The sequence below is a fragment of the Hydractinia symbiolongicarpus genome, chromosome 13, assembly GCF_029227915.1.
Source record: "Hydractinia symbiolongicarpus strain clone_291-10 chromosome 13, HSymV2.1, whole genome shotgun sequence".
In the NCBI taxonomy this organism is placed as follows: Eukaryota; Metazoa; Cnidaria; class Hydrozoa; order Anthoathecata; family Hydractiniidae; genus Hydractinia; species Hydractinia symbiolongicarpus.
The window spans coordinates 17259332-17273408 of NC_079887.1; the positions used below are offsets into that span (position 1 = coordinate 17259332).

Here is a 14077-nt window from a genome sequence, read left to right on the forward strand (position 1 = left end):
CCACAGTTGTTAACTTTCTTATTCATGTTTTCAAAAAAAAAAAAGGTTTTTCCAGTACCAATAAAGCCACCTACTTCACGAAATTCATTGCGACCGAATACCATCCTAAGACCCGTTGTATCTTTTTTATACCTTAAGGCGAGCGCAGCGCCGAGGAAAGGCAAAAAGGCCCGGGACGGGGTTGCCTGCAACTGTGCAATAACGTCTCATTTCTATCATTTACATTACTCGAGAAATATTCTGAATTTTGGTCAAATATCTATAAAAGCGGACATCTCTATGAAGCGGACAATTCTTTTCTTAACGATTTAGGGATATTCCGCGCTAGTATCAACATAAAACCATTTTTACTCACACTCAAATTTCAAATATAATTATTTTTGAGAGAATTTATTTTAAAAATTGCGAATTTATGGATTCAGGTTCTGACTATTTTATTAATACTCTATTATATTATTTATCTATTATATTAATACTCCAGTTCCGTCTGTCTGTCTGTGTGTCTGTCCGTCCATCCGTTTGTGACAGGCAAAGGCGATTATATTTTTTTAACAATTTTCGCCTATAAAACATCTCCTAAAACTATAATCTGTTAGTTACAAAACTTTTTGTTTACATTTTTAATTAGAACAAATCATGTGATAAAACAAATTGATTTGGTCAGCTGGGAATTTTATTGTATTCTAAGGTAAATTTTTCGTGATGGGTTTTTAATCAAGAAGGAGTGTTATTGCCTTGCAATTACTTTGTTATACATTAATTTCCCGGCAAAGTATCGGACAATTAAGTCGTTAGCCCGTGGAAAATCCACGGGTTCGCCCGGCCTTTTCATACCGAATTGCGTGCTTCTCGCTATTGGGCGACTAAGCTACCATTTTGCGTGACAGACAGACGAACGGACGTATACGGGCTTTATCATATCTATATATGTATATATACGCCCTCCGAATGAGCTACTGCGTGCGTTGTTAGCATTTTGCCGTACGTAGTTTAGCGGATTCGTTTGTTGCTCCCAGCTTTGGGTACCGCGGATCAAATTCCGCTCACTGTCAGGTAGTATGATAGCAATTCACAAAGTTGCTCTATTTCAATAACATTGTTATTGTTGTTATCTATTTCGTTTAAAACGTTTTATTTGCCTCCTTTAATGAAATTAAAGACTACGGGGAAAATATTACATATTTTACGATAATAAGAAAAATACAAAAATTCTTTTTAAAGAGTTAGCGGATAATTCAATAGGTGAATTTTTGTCAAATTTCATTATCTTCCTGCCGAAAATGCATGCAAACCAGTATCCTCAATCGGGAAAAACCAAGGTATACTCCGCAGATATATTAGATTTTTAAACCCCCTCCCGCGGTTTCACCAGCGTTTACAGCAAGTCGGTATCCTTTTTCACAATCTCATGCACTATCTCAAACTTGCCGTGCGCATTCCTGCAAGGAAATCTGTGGAACCGAGCGGAGGTGGGATGGGGTGGGGTTTCTGAAAATCAAGGTCAATTTATTTTCAATTTATTTTTTTTATTTTTGTGCATAGAAGAGCCCGGGTGCGACCGCGCTCATCGAGGAAGATTGAATAGTTTTTAAAAGATTGAATGGTGTTTGAAGGATTGAATAATTTTTAAAATGATTAAATGTTTTTAAAGCATTGTATAATTTTTAAAGCATTAAAAGGTTTGAAAAGATTGAATAGTTTTATAGATTAAACAAAAAAAATATTATTGAACATTGGTACAAAGGGGCAAAAGTAGATCCTGCAAAAAATAAGTTGTTTCCCATCAAATGAATAACTATCTTCCACTTGATTTCAGAAGCACGTAGTATTTATGATAAATTGTGGGTGGGACTTTACGCAAGCAACCGCGGCGCTTATAGAAACCTTTTTTTGTTATTTTTATGGTACTTTCCTGCTTTGTGTTAGATATTTAACTTTTGAGCCTCTTACCAAGACAATATATTGGAGTAAGTTCTTAATGCTAAATGCGGGTTGCAGAAGTAGTCAGAAAGCTGTCTAAACGGCGCACCGTCCTAAGTAAACTCATCAGAGTTTTTTTGTGATCAGTTAGACTTATATAGGTATAAGGTGCTTAACAGTACAGCAACCTTTTGTCGATCTACCAGTCAAGAATTCTGCCGATAAATTGCTTGATTTCCCCTGTTTCAGCGTCATTTTTGTCCTAGAATTGGGGGCGTGAACGTACTGTCTTATAATATGACATTCTCTTCAAAAAACTTGAGAAAGAAGTCCCTTGCGGTATATTTTTCCTCTAAGGGAACTACCAAATTTGAATCCTGCATTAATAGAAATCAGCTGGACCTTGTCATTTTCTGTATCGCTCTGCTGCCGGTCCTAAAACAACAGTGTGGTTCGTTTAATATTCAATCGTGTTTCGTTCTACTCATTTGCTATTAAAGATCATATGAAATGCTGGCGCAGTGCAAAGAGTCATTCTCTTAAAGTGAATGATTTTTCTTGAACGTTAATTTGCTAGATTTCTGGGACCGCAGGTAAGGAAGTAAGCCAGAAAAGGGTAATTTAAAGGTATTTTTTAATGAGAAACAAAAATTGGATGGAAGTTAACTTCAAAACAAACGGAAAGAAAAAAGTTTTGCTAAAAAAAATTTGGTCCCAGAAATCTCGTGTAAAACGAACAAAATAGTAAAGGTGAAAAATGTTCCGATTTGAGTTTTTTGGGACTTCGCTTAGATTTGTTTTTTTGAAGTCGCGGAACCATAAAACTATCAAAAACAACAACTTTTTTTCTGGGACCGGCAGTGGTCCCAGAAAACTTTTCGGTCCCAGAAAAGCAGCTTGTAAGTGAGAAACGGTCCCAGTAATCTACCAAATGTACATACATACATACATACATACATACATACATACATACATACATACATACATACATACATACATACATACATACATACATACATACATACATACATACATACATACATACATACATACATACATACATACATACATACATACATACATACATACATACATACATACATACATACATACATACATACATACATACATACATACATACATACATACATACATACATACATACATACATACATACATACATACATACATACATACATACATACATACATACATACATACATACATACATACATACATACATACATACATACATACATACATACATACATACATACATACATACATACATACATACATACATACATACATACATACATACATACATACATACATACATACATACATACATACATACATACATACATACATACATACATACATACATACATACATACATACATACATACATACATACATACATACATACATACATACATACATACATACATACATACATACATACATACATACATACATACATACATACATACATACATACATACATACATACATACATACATACATACATACATACATACATACATACATACATACATACATACATACATACATACATACATACATACATACATACATACATACGCACATGAATGACTTATGGGGACATCAGTGTCAGTCAGCGTTATGGGACAATTCGCGTGATTTTTTTTAATTTACTTTTTTTCTTAATTTCAATGGAAAAATTACTTTGTATCGGTGCTGTTAACGGTACGCACATGAAGAGATTCTGTTAGCAACCACAACATAGACAACTAAAAAATAATTTTTTACTTGTTTTGGGTAACAAAAATGGAAAATAAAGAAAATAAAACATTTATATCTTAATAGTAATTAGTCCAATCTATGCAAAAAAATAAATAAAAGTATTATAAGCAACTTAGAAAACAAACAAAATAGATAAAACATTTAATAAAACAGTTTTTGACCCTCCACCACCCGGCATTTTTATAGCCGTCAATACAGTTTTGGACCCACCACCACCCGGCATTTTTATAGCCGTCAATACAGTTTTGGACCCACCACCACCCGGCATTTTTATAGCCGTCAATACAGTTTTGGACCCACCACCACCCGGCATTTTTATAGCCGTCAATCCAGTTTTGGACCCACCACCACCCGGCATTTTTATAGCCGTCGATACAGTTTTGCCCCACCACCACCCGGCATTTTTTTCGCCAACGTTTATGAGTTTATTTCTCATCATTAATCTTTAAATTCATTTGCCAGTAAAATATTTTAAACTTTGGTGAATATTTTTGGTGAACTGGCATTATTCAGAAAACTACTTTTCTACCCTTTTGGAAAATGGGAATTACTTGGTAGTAGAAAATTGGCTTATAAATGTGGATCTTGCACAATCTAGCAGTTTATTGTTAATAAAATCAACCTTGATCCATTTGCCAGTGAAATAATAATTTTTTTTACAGAACTGGCATTATTTACCAGAAAACTACCTTTTTACCCTTTTGGTAAATGGGAATTAATTAGGTAGTAAAAAATCAAATCATTTATGGATCTTGCACAATCTAGCAGTTATTGGTAATAAAAGAAGCATTAGATCCATCTGTCAGTAAAAACTTTTAAATTTTGGTCAACTGGCATAATTTAACAGAAAACTACCTTTTTACCCTTTTGGAAAATGGGAATTTATAGGTAGTTAAAAAAAATTAGACCTTACAATCGGGCGAATGTTATTGAATTCAAATAAGAGACATTAAATTTGGTCAACTGGCATTAATTACCAGAAAACTACCTTTTTACCCTTTTGGAAAATGGGAATTTATAGGTAGTTAAAAAAATTAGATCTTTACAATCCGGCAATGTTATTGAAATCAGATACTAAATTTGGTCAACTGGCATTATTTACCAGAAAACTACCTTTTTACCCTTTTGGAAAATGGGAATTTATAGGTAGTTAAAAAAAGTTAGTCACAAGTAGAGTAAAAGCAGCAAAAACATCCCTGGGTAATGTTGCATATAGCATCATGGATATCATCATCACAGAACCTATCCAACTCCTCTAACAACCTTAAATATTCTATTTGTGAACATGAACTATTGCATGTTTGATTGGATAAATCTATCAATCTTTTTTCTTCCTGTAACCTTGCTTTTATTTGTGGATGTCAATTTATATATTCAAGTCGACTAAATGGAATGGGAGAGGCTAAACACCAATCAACATCTTCCGAACAACGAGAGAAAGCTGTGTATGTCATTCCTAAATTTAAGGCTTCCATCTTCACATCATCACTCAGTTTAATAACAGCTTTGGTGCATGTTTGTCCATTACCAACGGTCATACCTTGTGATTTAGCAATCGTAATGGCATATCCTGGTATCAGTGGAAAGCCACTCCTGGAGCAACAATTGTCATCACATCTGCCTTCGTTAACAGGTACTGGTACGCAAGTTGGATGCGAGTGTAGCCAAACAGGCCCCTTGTATTTTGGAAAATCAACAACTATAATTTCTGGAAATTGAGGAGGTCTTGAGCCTTCACTATAAACAATAGCAACTACAGTACCCATTGCTCCATTATTTAATCCTAAACCAGTTAAACCTATCTGATTTTTTGTAAGTATAACTCTACACCCAACAGCAATTATACATTTAGCTGGTATTTGACCAATTTGCTTGTCCTGACTATGATGTCTTCCTCGACCAGTGGAAGGTATAACTGCAATGGGGACACCTAGTTGTGAAAGAACACTGTTATTATGTTTGTGAGCTTCTTTCCATGTCTCTGTCAGCCAAATTGCATTTTCGCTTGAGAAAAAAGATTTCTCACTACTTGGTAGAGAATCAAAAGTTCTACTGTTAATATCTTGCCAGTCTAATTGTGTTATTTGCCCTGTTCTGATGCGATTTAATCTCTCTAGCAATTTAATTTGATCTGGTTTTTGTCTCATCACTTGATCTAAAACCACCACTTGGTTAAAAGATCTATAAATAGCATAACCTGCATGTACTGCTGGAGAGGAGCTTGGCAAAGGAGATTTATGAAGGTCAGTTTCCCCTATTGCTCCCAGTTGAAATAAATCACCAAATAAGGTTAAGGATGGAATACACCCAAAGCTATTTTGTACTTGCTTGGCATGATCTACTTTCGCTGTAACTTCATTAAATCTCTGACTACACCATGCAGTAAGATTTTGACCAATAATTCCTCGTTCATCCACATTAACACACATTAAAGAAAGATTATTATCATCATCGCATACATTTTTAACTAATTTTCGAAATTGTAAATCAGACAACGGATAATCATGCAATGCAGCTGAACTAAGTGATTTGTTTTTTTTAGAAGGTGGAGGTGTTACAGAGTGAATAGTATGACCATCTGGGAGCAGTACAGCTGCAGCACCTGTGGGAGCCAAGTTTAAAACTGACCTGTTTGATTTAAATACTCTGCGTACTAACCTTTTTTTTTTATTATTTGACTTTTTCCTGTACCAGCAATTCCCTGAACAATGACTCGCAGAGGAACAGTTTTAAAATTTGTATTACTAGCAACCGATAGTAAGTGTTTAATGTGAAAAAAAACCACTTGCATTTGTTTATCATTCACCAACCTTACATTTACATCAGGAAGATTGCATTGAGAATTGTGTTCCATTTCTCTTTTTTCAGAAGTCTTTAACATGTTCTTCACCCAGTTTTTAGCTTCCTCAATATCCACTGAATGGGGTAAATTTTGTATGCCTTGCTCATGCCAGTTATACAAAGTACCTCCATCTGGCAGAACTACATCATCAATTTCCGGGTTAATTGCATGGGCTCTTTTTTCTCTTAAAATGTCACGAAGTAATGCATAACCCAAATATTCAGTTTGTGACTGCTGCGATGACATTGACTGCGATTGACTTTGGGATAATTCTAAATCTTCCAATACCTGTAGCTTTCGAATATTTTTATACTTTTCTTTCTTTAATGTCTTTTCGTCATAATGTGCCTTAGCCAATTTCATAACTTCTAATAAAGCTTCGGGGCATTCTTCAGAATCTAAGAACTCTGCAAAAGCATCTGTAAAGTTGTTATGGCCATTAAGTAAGTCGTTTGTGTTTCTCCATGTACCTTTTGAAAATATCATTAATTGGGCTTTTGCATAGTCCTCCTCAACCGGCCAATTCGGATATATAGGTAATCCAGTAAAAACAGGAACATGGTCTTGTCCACAGCTTGTACTTTTAGCACAATCACAAATCTTTGCCCAATCAAAAAGGGTAATTGCAGGGAGATTTTGACGCCTGTCATCTCCACAAAATTTGTCCAAAGGTGTGGAATTTGTGACAGTACCACTACAATCATTCTGCATTTTTAAAGTTCTATAACCACTCAATCCAATTCTTTTGAATTTTCTAGAGCAATGGTATAATTTTGATCTAGTGTTGATGAAATCAGCAGCAGATCCTGGTGTATCAACCATGCCAACAGTTTTTAACAATAGTCTTTGAGCTATACTTCGGACAGATGCATTACTGGCAGATGTATTCAATAAATTACTATAAATATTTATTAAATCACTGGTTGTGGCAGCTCCTTTACAAGCATACCCTGCTACATATTTAAGAAGAGAAACAAAATCTTGCTCTATAATTGGCTGGGTGTCACAATTTGCTAACCAACTCATGGGCCTACACTTTGCTTGTTGTATAAATCTGGGATGATCAGTTGGTCCTTCATAACGTGGATGTGCACCATCAGTAATTACTGGTTGATATGGATGAATGTTCTTTCCGGAAGTTGTTTGTGTTTCTTCATTAAATTCTCCAAAATGAAATCTACAATATTTGACAACCTTTTTACTTTTAGTGCCATCTGGACTATTAACCGTAATGGTTTTTCTACGCCAACAGAACAAACTACACCGATGTAACAAAATTTTGTTTACAAGATTGATGTGGAAGTCTTTTAATTCTTGAGTTGTATTTAGGTCAGCCAATGCCTTATTAAGGATGGTTCCATCAACAGGTAATGCACTACCTTCTGGTTTAGCCCATAATGATTTGTTTGGTAAACATTTTTTTCTTCATTGGCAGTTCCACCAGTTTCTATTCCGTCAGCTGGATGCAATGATATAAATTTTGGGGAAAATACTTCATCCGTGTTTTTTAAGTCTGTTTGTAACCATTCAGAAAGCTGGGTTTCTCTACTTATTCCGTCCTCATGATTCGTCATTATAGATTATACAATATTATGATGCTTTGGAGAAAAGAAAATATCATGGCTGTGAATTTGACCGCCAGATATTGCAAATTCTATTCTACCCCAGAAATCGGAATATTGAAACAGTTCTTTGAGCACTGTATTAGAGAAATTAGCATGTCTGGCACTGAAATATTTTGTGACAATGTGAAGGTTATTATGAATCAATTTATGTTTAAAATGTGAATCCGAATAAAATTTATTTGTCACCTCCTTGATATCGGTCTGGGTCACTGTTGCATAGTACTCTATCAATAATTTGTGAAGTGGTTTCCAATGATGTTCAGCACAGCTACTAGTGTCAAAATAAGTAGGTAAAACATGAAACTCCTTCAACATAAAAAAACATAGCGCATCTAATTCCTTTTTACGTTCTCTCCAATATGTATCAGTGTTTGGCAGGTTTGCAGACATACTGATAATCTTTCTTGGAACACTTTCATCCTGTTCTTCAAAGTTTTTTTGTAATTCCTGAACTGTTAAATGTGCATCATTGAGTTGCTGAGCAACAACAAAACTACCTTGATTAAGTGCTTTTTTACGCAATCCAAGATTTAACAAGTGAAACTTTAAAAATGGGTGCTGTGTAACCCTGTTATCACCTGTAAAATAAATATGTTCAACCCAATCAAAATAGTCTAGTGGGTGTAATTGCTTAATTGTGATATCACAAGTTCCATTTACAAATATGTGAGGGTAGGCCATTGTAAAAAAACCAGGTGTACTTAGCTCTCTAATAGGAGTATCTTGTTTGTTTTGGTTTAAGAAAGTGGAAGCAACATTTCCTTGCTCAATAACTTGCTCTAGCATATCTTGATCATCACCTAAAAACTTCTTTAACATATGTTTAATTTTATCATCAAAATCTTGTGGTGCTAATGGAGTAACAATTCCAGACCATGATGCTTTATCAGGGTCTAAATGATCAAACTGGTTTTCAGCAGGACCTTTATCTTGTTCATCTGTGTTTTTTTCAGAAAGATGTACTGTTGGAATTCCCTCTATCTCACTCCTTTTTATTGGTAAAATATTTAATCGACCCTGCTCAATTATGACATCACTATAGTACGGATTGGGAGTCACTAAAAAGTACTTTCCATTTAATTTAATTCCTGAGCAATGATCTGGACCTTTATACTTAGTATAGCCTAAAACCTGTGATTCTACACCATATGTTGGATAGCCAAACACAAGTCCTTTTAATGCTGTTTCAATTGATGTACGTGACACAAAGTATTGTTTACTAGAAGTTTTCTTTCTCTTCAACAATAATATGCTGATTTCTGATGGTAATAAAGGAAGTGAAGTTGCGATCTTCATATTGTGTGGTATAGCAACAGCATGACCTTTTGATGCTAACATACCATATTTTAATGAGTGAACATACATTGCTACCTGAATCTTTCGAATCATTAAAGTTTTCATGAAAGTTAACGACTTTAAAAAAAATGGAACGTCTGCAAAATGCATGTTATTATGGTATATAGAATCTAAACAATGAAGGTGCGGCATGTCTGAATTTATACCAGAAATTTTAGCAGCAAAATTAGATTCTCCTTTTCTCCTTTGTGTAAGAAATTCACTGTGACAACGAGTACATCTATTATCTGAAAAGATTTTCCAATTTGAAATTAAGCGTCTGGTTCTGCTTTTAAGCAAATTAGATGGCTCAGTTTCATGGAAAACAGGTCTAGTTTCCTTACACGTTTCACATGTCTTTATGATATGCAAATATTCACCTTCCTGAAATCTGGTTATCATGTCATAAACATTTTGATTGCCACTAATATCTCCACTGATTTTTTCATTAGTCTTCTTACCTTGAGTTTCAATATCTTTTTTTAATTTTCTTCTCCTAGCCCTTCTTTTTGGCTTATCTTCTGTAGGGGATGGCGGCTTGTAGTGTACACCAGTATCTTCACAATCACGTTTTAATTCTTCCTCTGCTTTATTTGAAGTAAAAATATTCTTATCTTCTAAACCATTTTCTGATGTACTGGAACTTACTGTGATCTTTTTAGAAGCATTCTTAATATCCATTTTTAACTTTTTTCTTCTAACTTTTCTCTCTTCCTTGTTTTCTACAGAAGATGGCTGCTTGTAAATTACACTATTTATTTCACATTCATGCCTTAGTTTTTCTTCAGCTTTATTTAATGCAGAAATATTACTTTGTCCCAACATTTTGAAATATTTTTTCTCTTGTTCGCCTGAATTCATATTTGATTTTACAGGTTTTTCTGTACCAGACTCGGTTTTACTTTCTAATGGAACTGAAGAAGTAACCTCAAAGTGAATTCCATGTTCATTAGCTTCTACTTGTTTAAACGGTGCATGGAAATTAACAGGATTTATTTTCATATTTGCATCTATTTGTTTAGCAAATTTTTCAGAATTGATTTTATTTTCAAAAAATTTTGTGAAAATTCTGTCTAGTCTTACACTTTTAGATTCACGCTGGCCAGGATTACCAGAAACAACCCTGCAGCTAGATTTAGGCATAGGTGGCAAATTGGAAGAGATCACATCAGCATATGTTCGTTTATTGTTAGGTTGAATAACTTTGCAACCTCTGGTTTCCCAAGGCACTTCATTGCAAAAAAATAAAGATTGAAAATGCTCATTTTCATGACCCAACAAAATATATTGACCAGTGTACGTATTTAAATTAGCTGTCATCAGAGAAGAAAGTGATGGCCAAAAAATGCTATAAGGATACTCGGGTGTACTGTCCGCTTTTGTTACAATAATCACTGTATTAAGCATGATGGCAGTTGCATGGATCAAAAGTTTAGTTGCATGTACCCCTAAAGAAAATTGATGAGTAATTGATTCATCTAAATTCTCATTAACATACGTTTGTTCCCAGGTTAAAACAATATTATCATAACGATGTTGAAAAACAAAACTTGCAACTGCTACTCTCAAGTCTTTATGAGTTCCAACAAAACTTTTGTCAACATTTTTATTGATGATTTCATGAACAGCGTGATAAAAACAGTTTCCATCACCAACTGTTGGTTTTTCACAGTATACATCCAGTCCAATTGACCGTGCCTTGAAAACAATTCTTTGTGCAGCATCGTGACTTGCAAAATTTAATGGATTTATAATTGACATTGACATTGTTGTACCTAATTATTTTGTTAAACAAAATATATATATATATATATATTTATAGGGATTTAGCGTAAATCAAAGTACTTTAAAAATATTATTTGTTATTTCGGAATTTATACAGTAGGTTGTGTTGTTTCGAAATTTATACAGCAGGCCAATCTTCTCCAACTTGAAATAATAAAAAACAGAAAAATTATTTTTATTAAAAATTTTAGTGTTCTTTTAATAAATTTTTCTGCAGGCTTATTTTTTGTGCTATTATTAAGACCTAAAAACAATACACCCAATACGGCTTTAGACATGTGTGTAGGCATGCGAGTGACAAAATTGAATAAACCGTTAATGAACACTCCTATTACAAGAAAGGCATGTTTAACCTACACAAAACAGAGTTAGATAGCTACCTTTCTAATTTGCATGCACCTTTCTCTGACACCACCATGATCTGGAGAAAAGAATACTATACAGATAATACCAATAAAACTGATTATTGCGAAGCAATTGAGCTTTGCGAGCGAAGCGAGCGAAGCGAAATTGTGTAGCACGTTTGCTACACGCGAGGTATACCAAGAGAATTATTGAGATTCTCAAAATTTCTATAGAAAAAAAATCATATAAAATCAGCGTAAAGAAATAGGACCGATATTTTTGCACATAAAGCTAGGGTATTTTTTTTTCTAATAAAACAAATAAGTTTGGACCGAGGGGTGGAAGAATAAGTTTAGTAAAAAATGCAATAAGTACGGCTCGTACCCCCCCACCCCCGGATTTAATCCCCCCCCCCCCCGTCTCTTGGTTCGGATTATACGTCCGCCGAACTTGAACACGCAGAGAGGATTATGCTGTGAAGAAGAAACGGTAGTCGGCATTTTAAACACCAAAATTTTACAGACCTAATATATGCCTTATTGCTTCGTAGGTTAACTAATTATAACACAAATATTTTATCAATCATTTTTAACTTTTGCGTTTTATACTACTATAGTTCTATTTTAGCTAAATATATTAGTGTATTAAAGGTAGTTTTTTTTTATTTTAGGATAGCTTATCTCCAGTCCTGTTTCTTATCGAATTTGTCGTGTATTTTTAACTTTTCCCGCTTTTTTGTACCGCCGCTTTTCTCTTGAAATTTCAATTGGAAAGCTCTTACTTTTTTCTAAAGGAAGATTAAAGTAAATTTGACCATTATTACGCGTCAAGTTGTTTTATTTGGTCGTTTTTAAGAAGATTAAAGAAAAAGAAATAATCAGTTTTATTGGTATTATCTGTATAGTATCCTTTTCTCCAGATCATAAAAACGACCAAATAAAACAACTTGACGCGTAATAATAGTCAAATTTACTTTAATCTTCCTTCAGAAAAAAGTAAGAGCTTTCCAATTGAAATTTCAAGAGAAAAGCGGCGGTACAAAAAAGCGGGAAAAGTTAAAAATACACGACAAATTCGATAAGAAACAGGACTGGAGATGAGCTATCCTAAAAGAAAAAAACTACCTTTAATACACTAATATATTTAGCTAAAATAGAACTATAGTAGTATAAAACGCAAAAGTTAAAAATGATTGATAAAATATTTGTGTTATAATTAGTTAACCTACGAAGCAATAAGGCATATATTAGGTCTGTAAAATTTTGGTGTTTAAAATGCCGACTACCGTTTTTTCTTCACAGCATAATCCTCTCTGCGTGTTCAAGTTCGGCGGACGTATAATCCGAACCAAAAGACGGGGGGGGTCAAAATCCGGGGGTGGGGGGGGTACGAGCCGTACTTATTGCATTTTTTACTAAACTTATACTTCAACCCCTCGGTCCAAACTTATTTGTTTTATTAGAAAAAAAAATACCCTAGCTTTATGTGCAAAAATATCGGTCCTATTTCTTTACGCTGATTTTATATGAATTTTTTTCTATCGAAATTTTGAGAATCTCAATAATTCTCTTGGTATACACCTCGCGTGTAGCAAACGTGCTCCACAATTTCGCTTCGCTCGCTTCGCTCGCAAAGCTCAATTGCTTCGCAATAATTTTCTTGGGTGCTCTTCTTAGACAAATCTGATAGAGTTAACATAAAAACTTTACTGTATTATACTTGTTGAGTTTGTGAATTAAGGTACTGTAAGGGGGCAATAGATTTTTTATACAGAAAACTATGTATTTTAATGAAATGATAATCAATAGGCATTTTTGGGGGGAGGGGGGAGGGGGGAGGGGGTGATTTGTTTAAAATCTAAGAGAATTGTAGATGAACAAACCGCTCACGATTTGTTTCAAGTCACATCTTGGGTCAATGCAATATAATGTTTAGCCAGGTAAGCTGGGCAGCTCTCCCTTCGATATGTTTAGTACTTGATCGATTTACCACAATAACTTATAACCTATAAGTTATATGACCTAAGAAAGTTAAGAAATTTTCAAATAAAATAAACAGCCTTACATGTTCAAGAAATGATACACCTACAATACTAATATGAATCTGAACAGACAAACTAAAACAATAAACAATTTGTGATTACTGAGTACACTGGGTTGAGCCAAAACATGTGTATTAAAATTATTATGTATATTAAATGGAAAGGTTAAAGTATATTAGCAGGGGAGTGTGACAATAATAACAATACATAGCTGGGCAGCACATCATCTCTGAGTACATGCTAGCTATACCATTCAACCTATAATATCTGGCTATGAAAAGCTGGGTAACTTTTTTAGGAAAATGATTATAACCTATATATATACGTATATATAATATATATAAATTATAATTATATAAGTTATATGAAGTTTTAGTAAACTAAGTAAACATTTTA

General features: G+C 34.0%; 1 protein-coding gene across 1 annotated transcript; it reads right to left on the reverse strand.

Annotated features, from left to right (window-relative positions):
- Positions 1-5069: 5069 nt before the first annotated feature.
- On the reverse strand, positions 5070-8124 carry LOC130623148 (uncharacterized). Its single transcript, XM_057438637.1, has 3 exons — positions 7992-8124; positions 6367-7929; positions 5070-6310 (listed from the first exon to the last, which is right to left on the reverse strand). The coding sequence occupies exons 1-3, from the start codon at positions 8122-8124 to the stop codon at positions 5070-5072; spliced, it is 2937 nt and encodes a 978-aa protein (XP_057294620.1).
- Between the last annotated feature and the right edge of the window lie 5953 nt (positions 8125-14077).

What these genes read in the sequence shown, in the direction of transcription:
- LOC130623148 (XM_057438637.1), bottom strand. Translation starts at nt 8,124, where the DNA reads ATGACGAATCATGAGGACGGAATAAGTAGAGAAACCCAGCTTTCTGAA. An exon ending in AGCTGACGGAATAGAAACTG is followed by an intron (nt 7,930 to 7,991) that starts GTGGAACTGCCA and finishes CTAAACCAGAAG; the next exon opens with GTAGTGCATTACCTGTTGAT. An exon ending in TCAAATAATAAAAAAAAAAG is followed by an intron (nt 6,311 to 6,366) that starts GTTAGTACGCAG and finishes TGGCTCCCACAG; the next exon opens with GTGCTGCAGCTGTACTGCTC.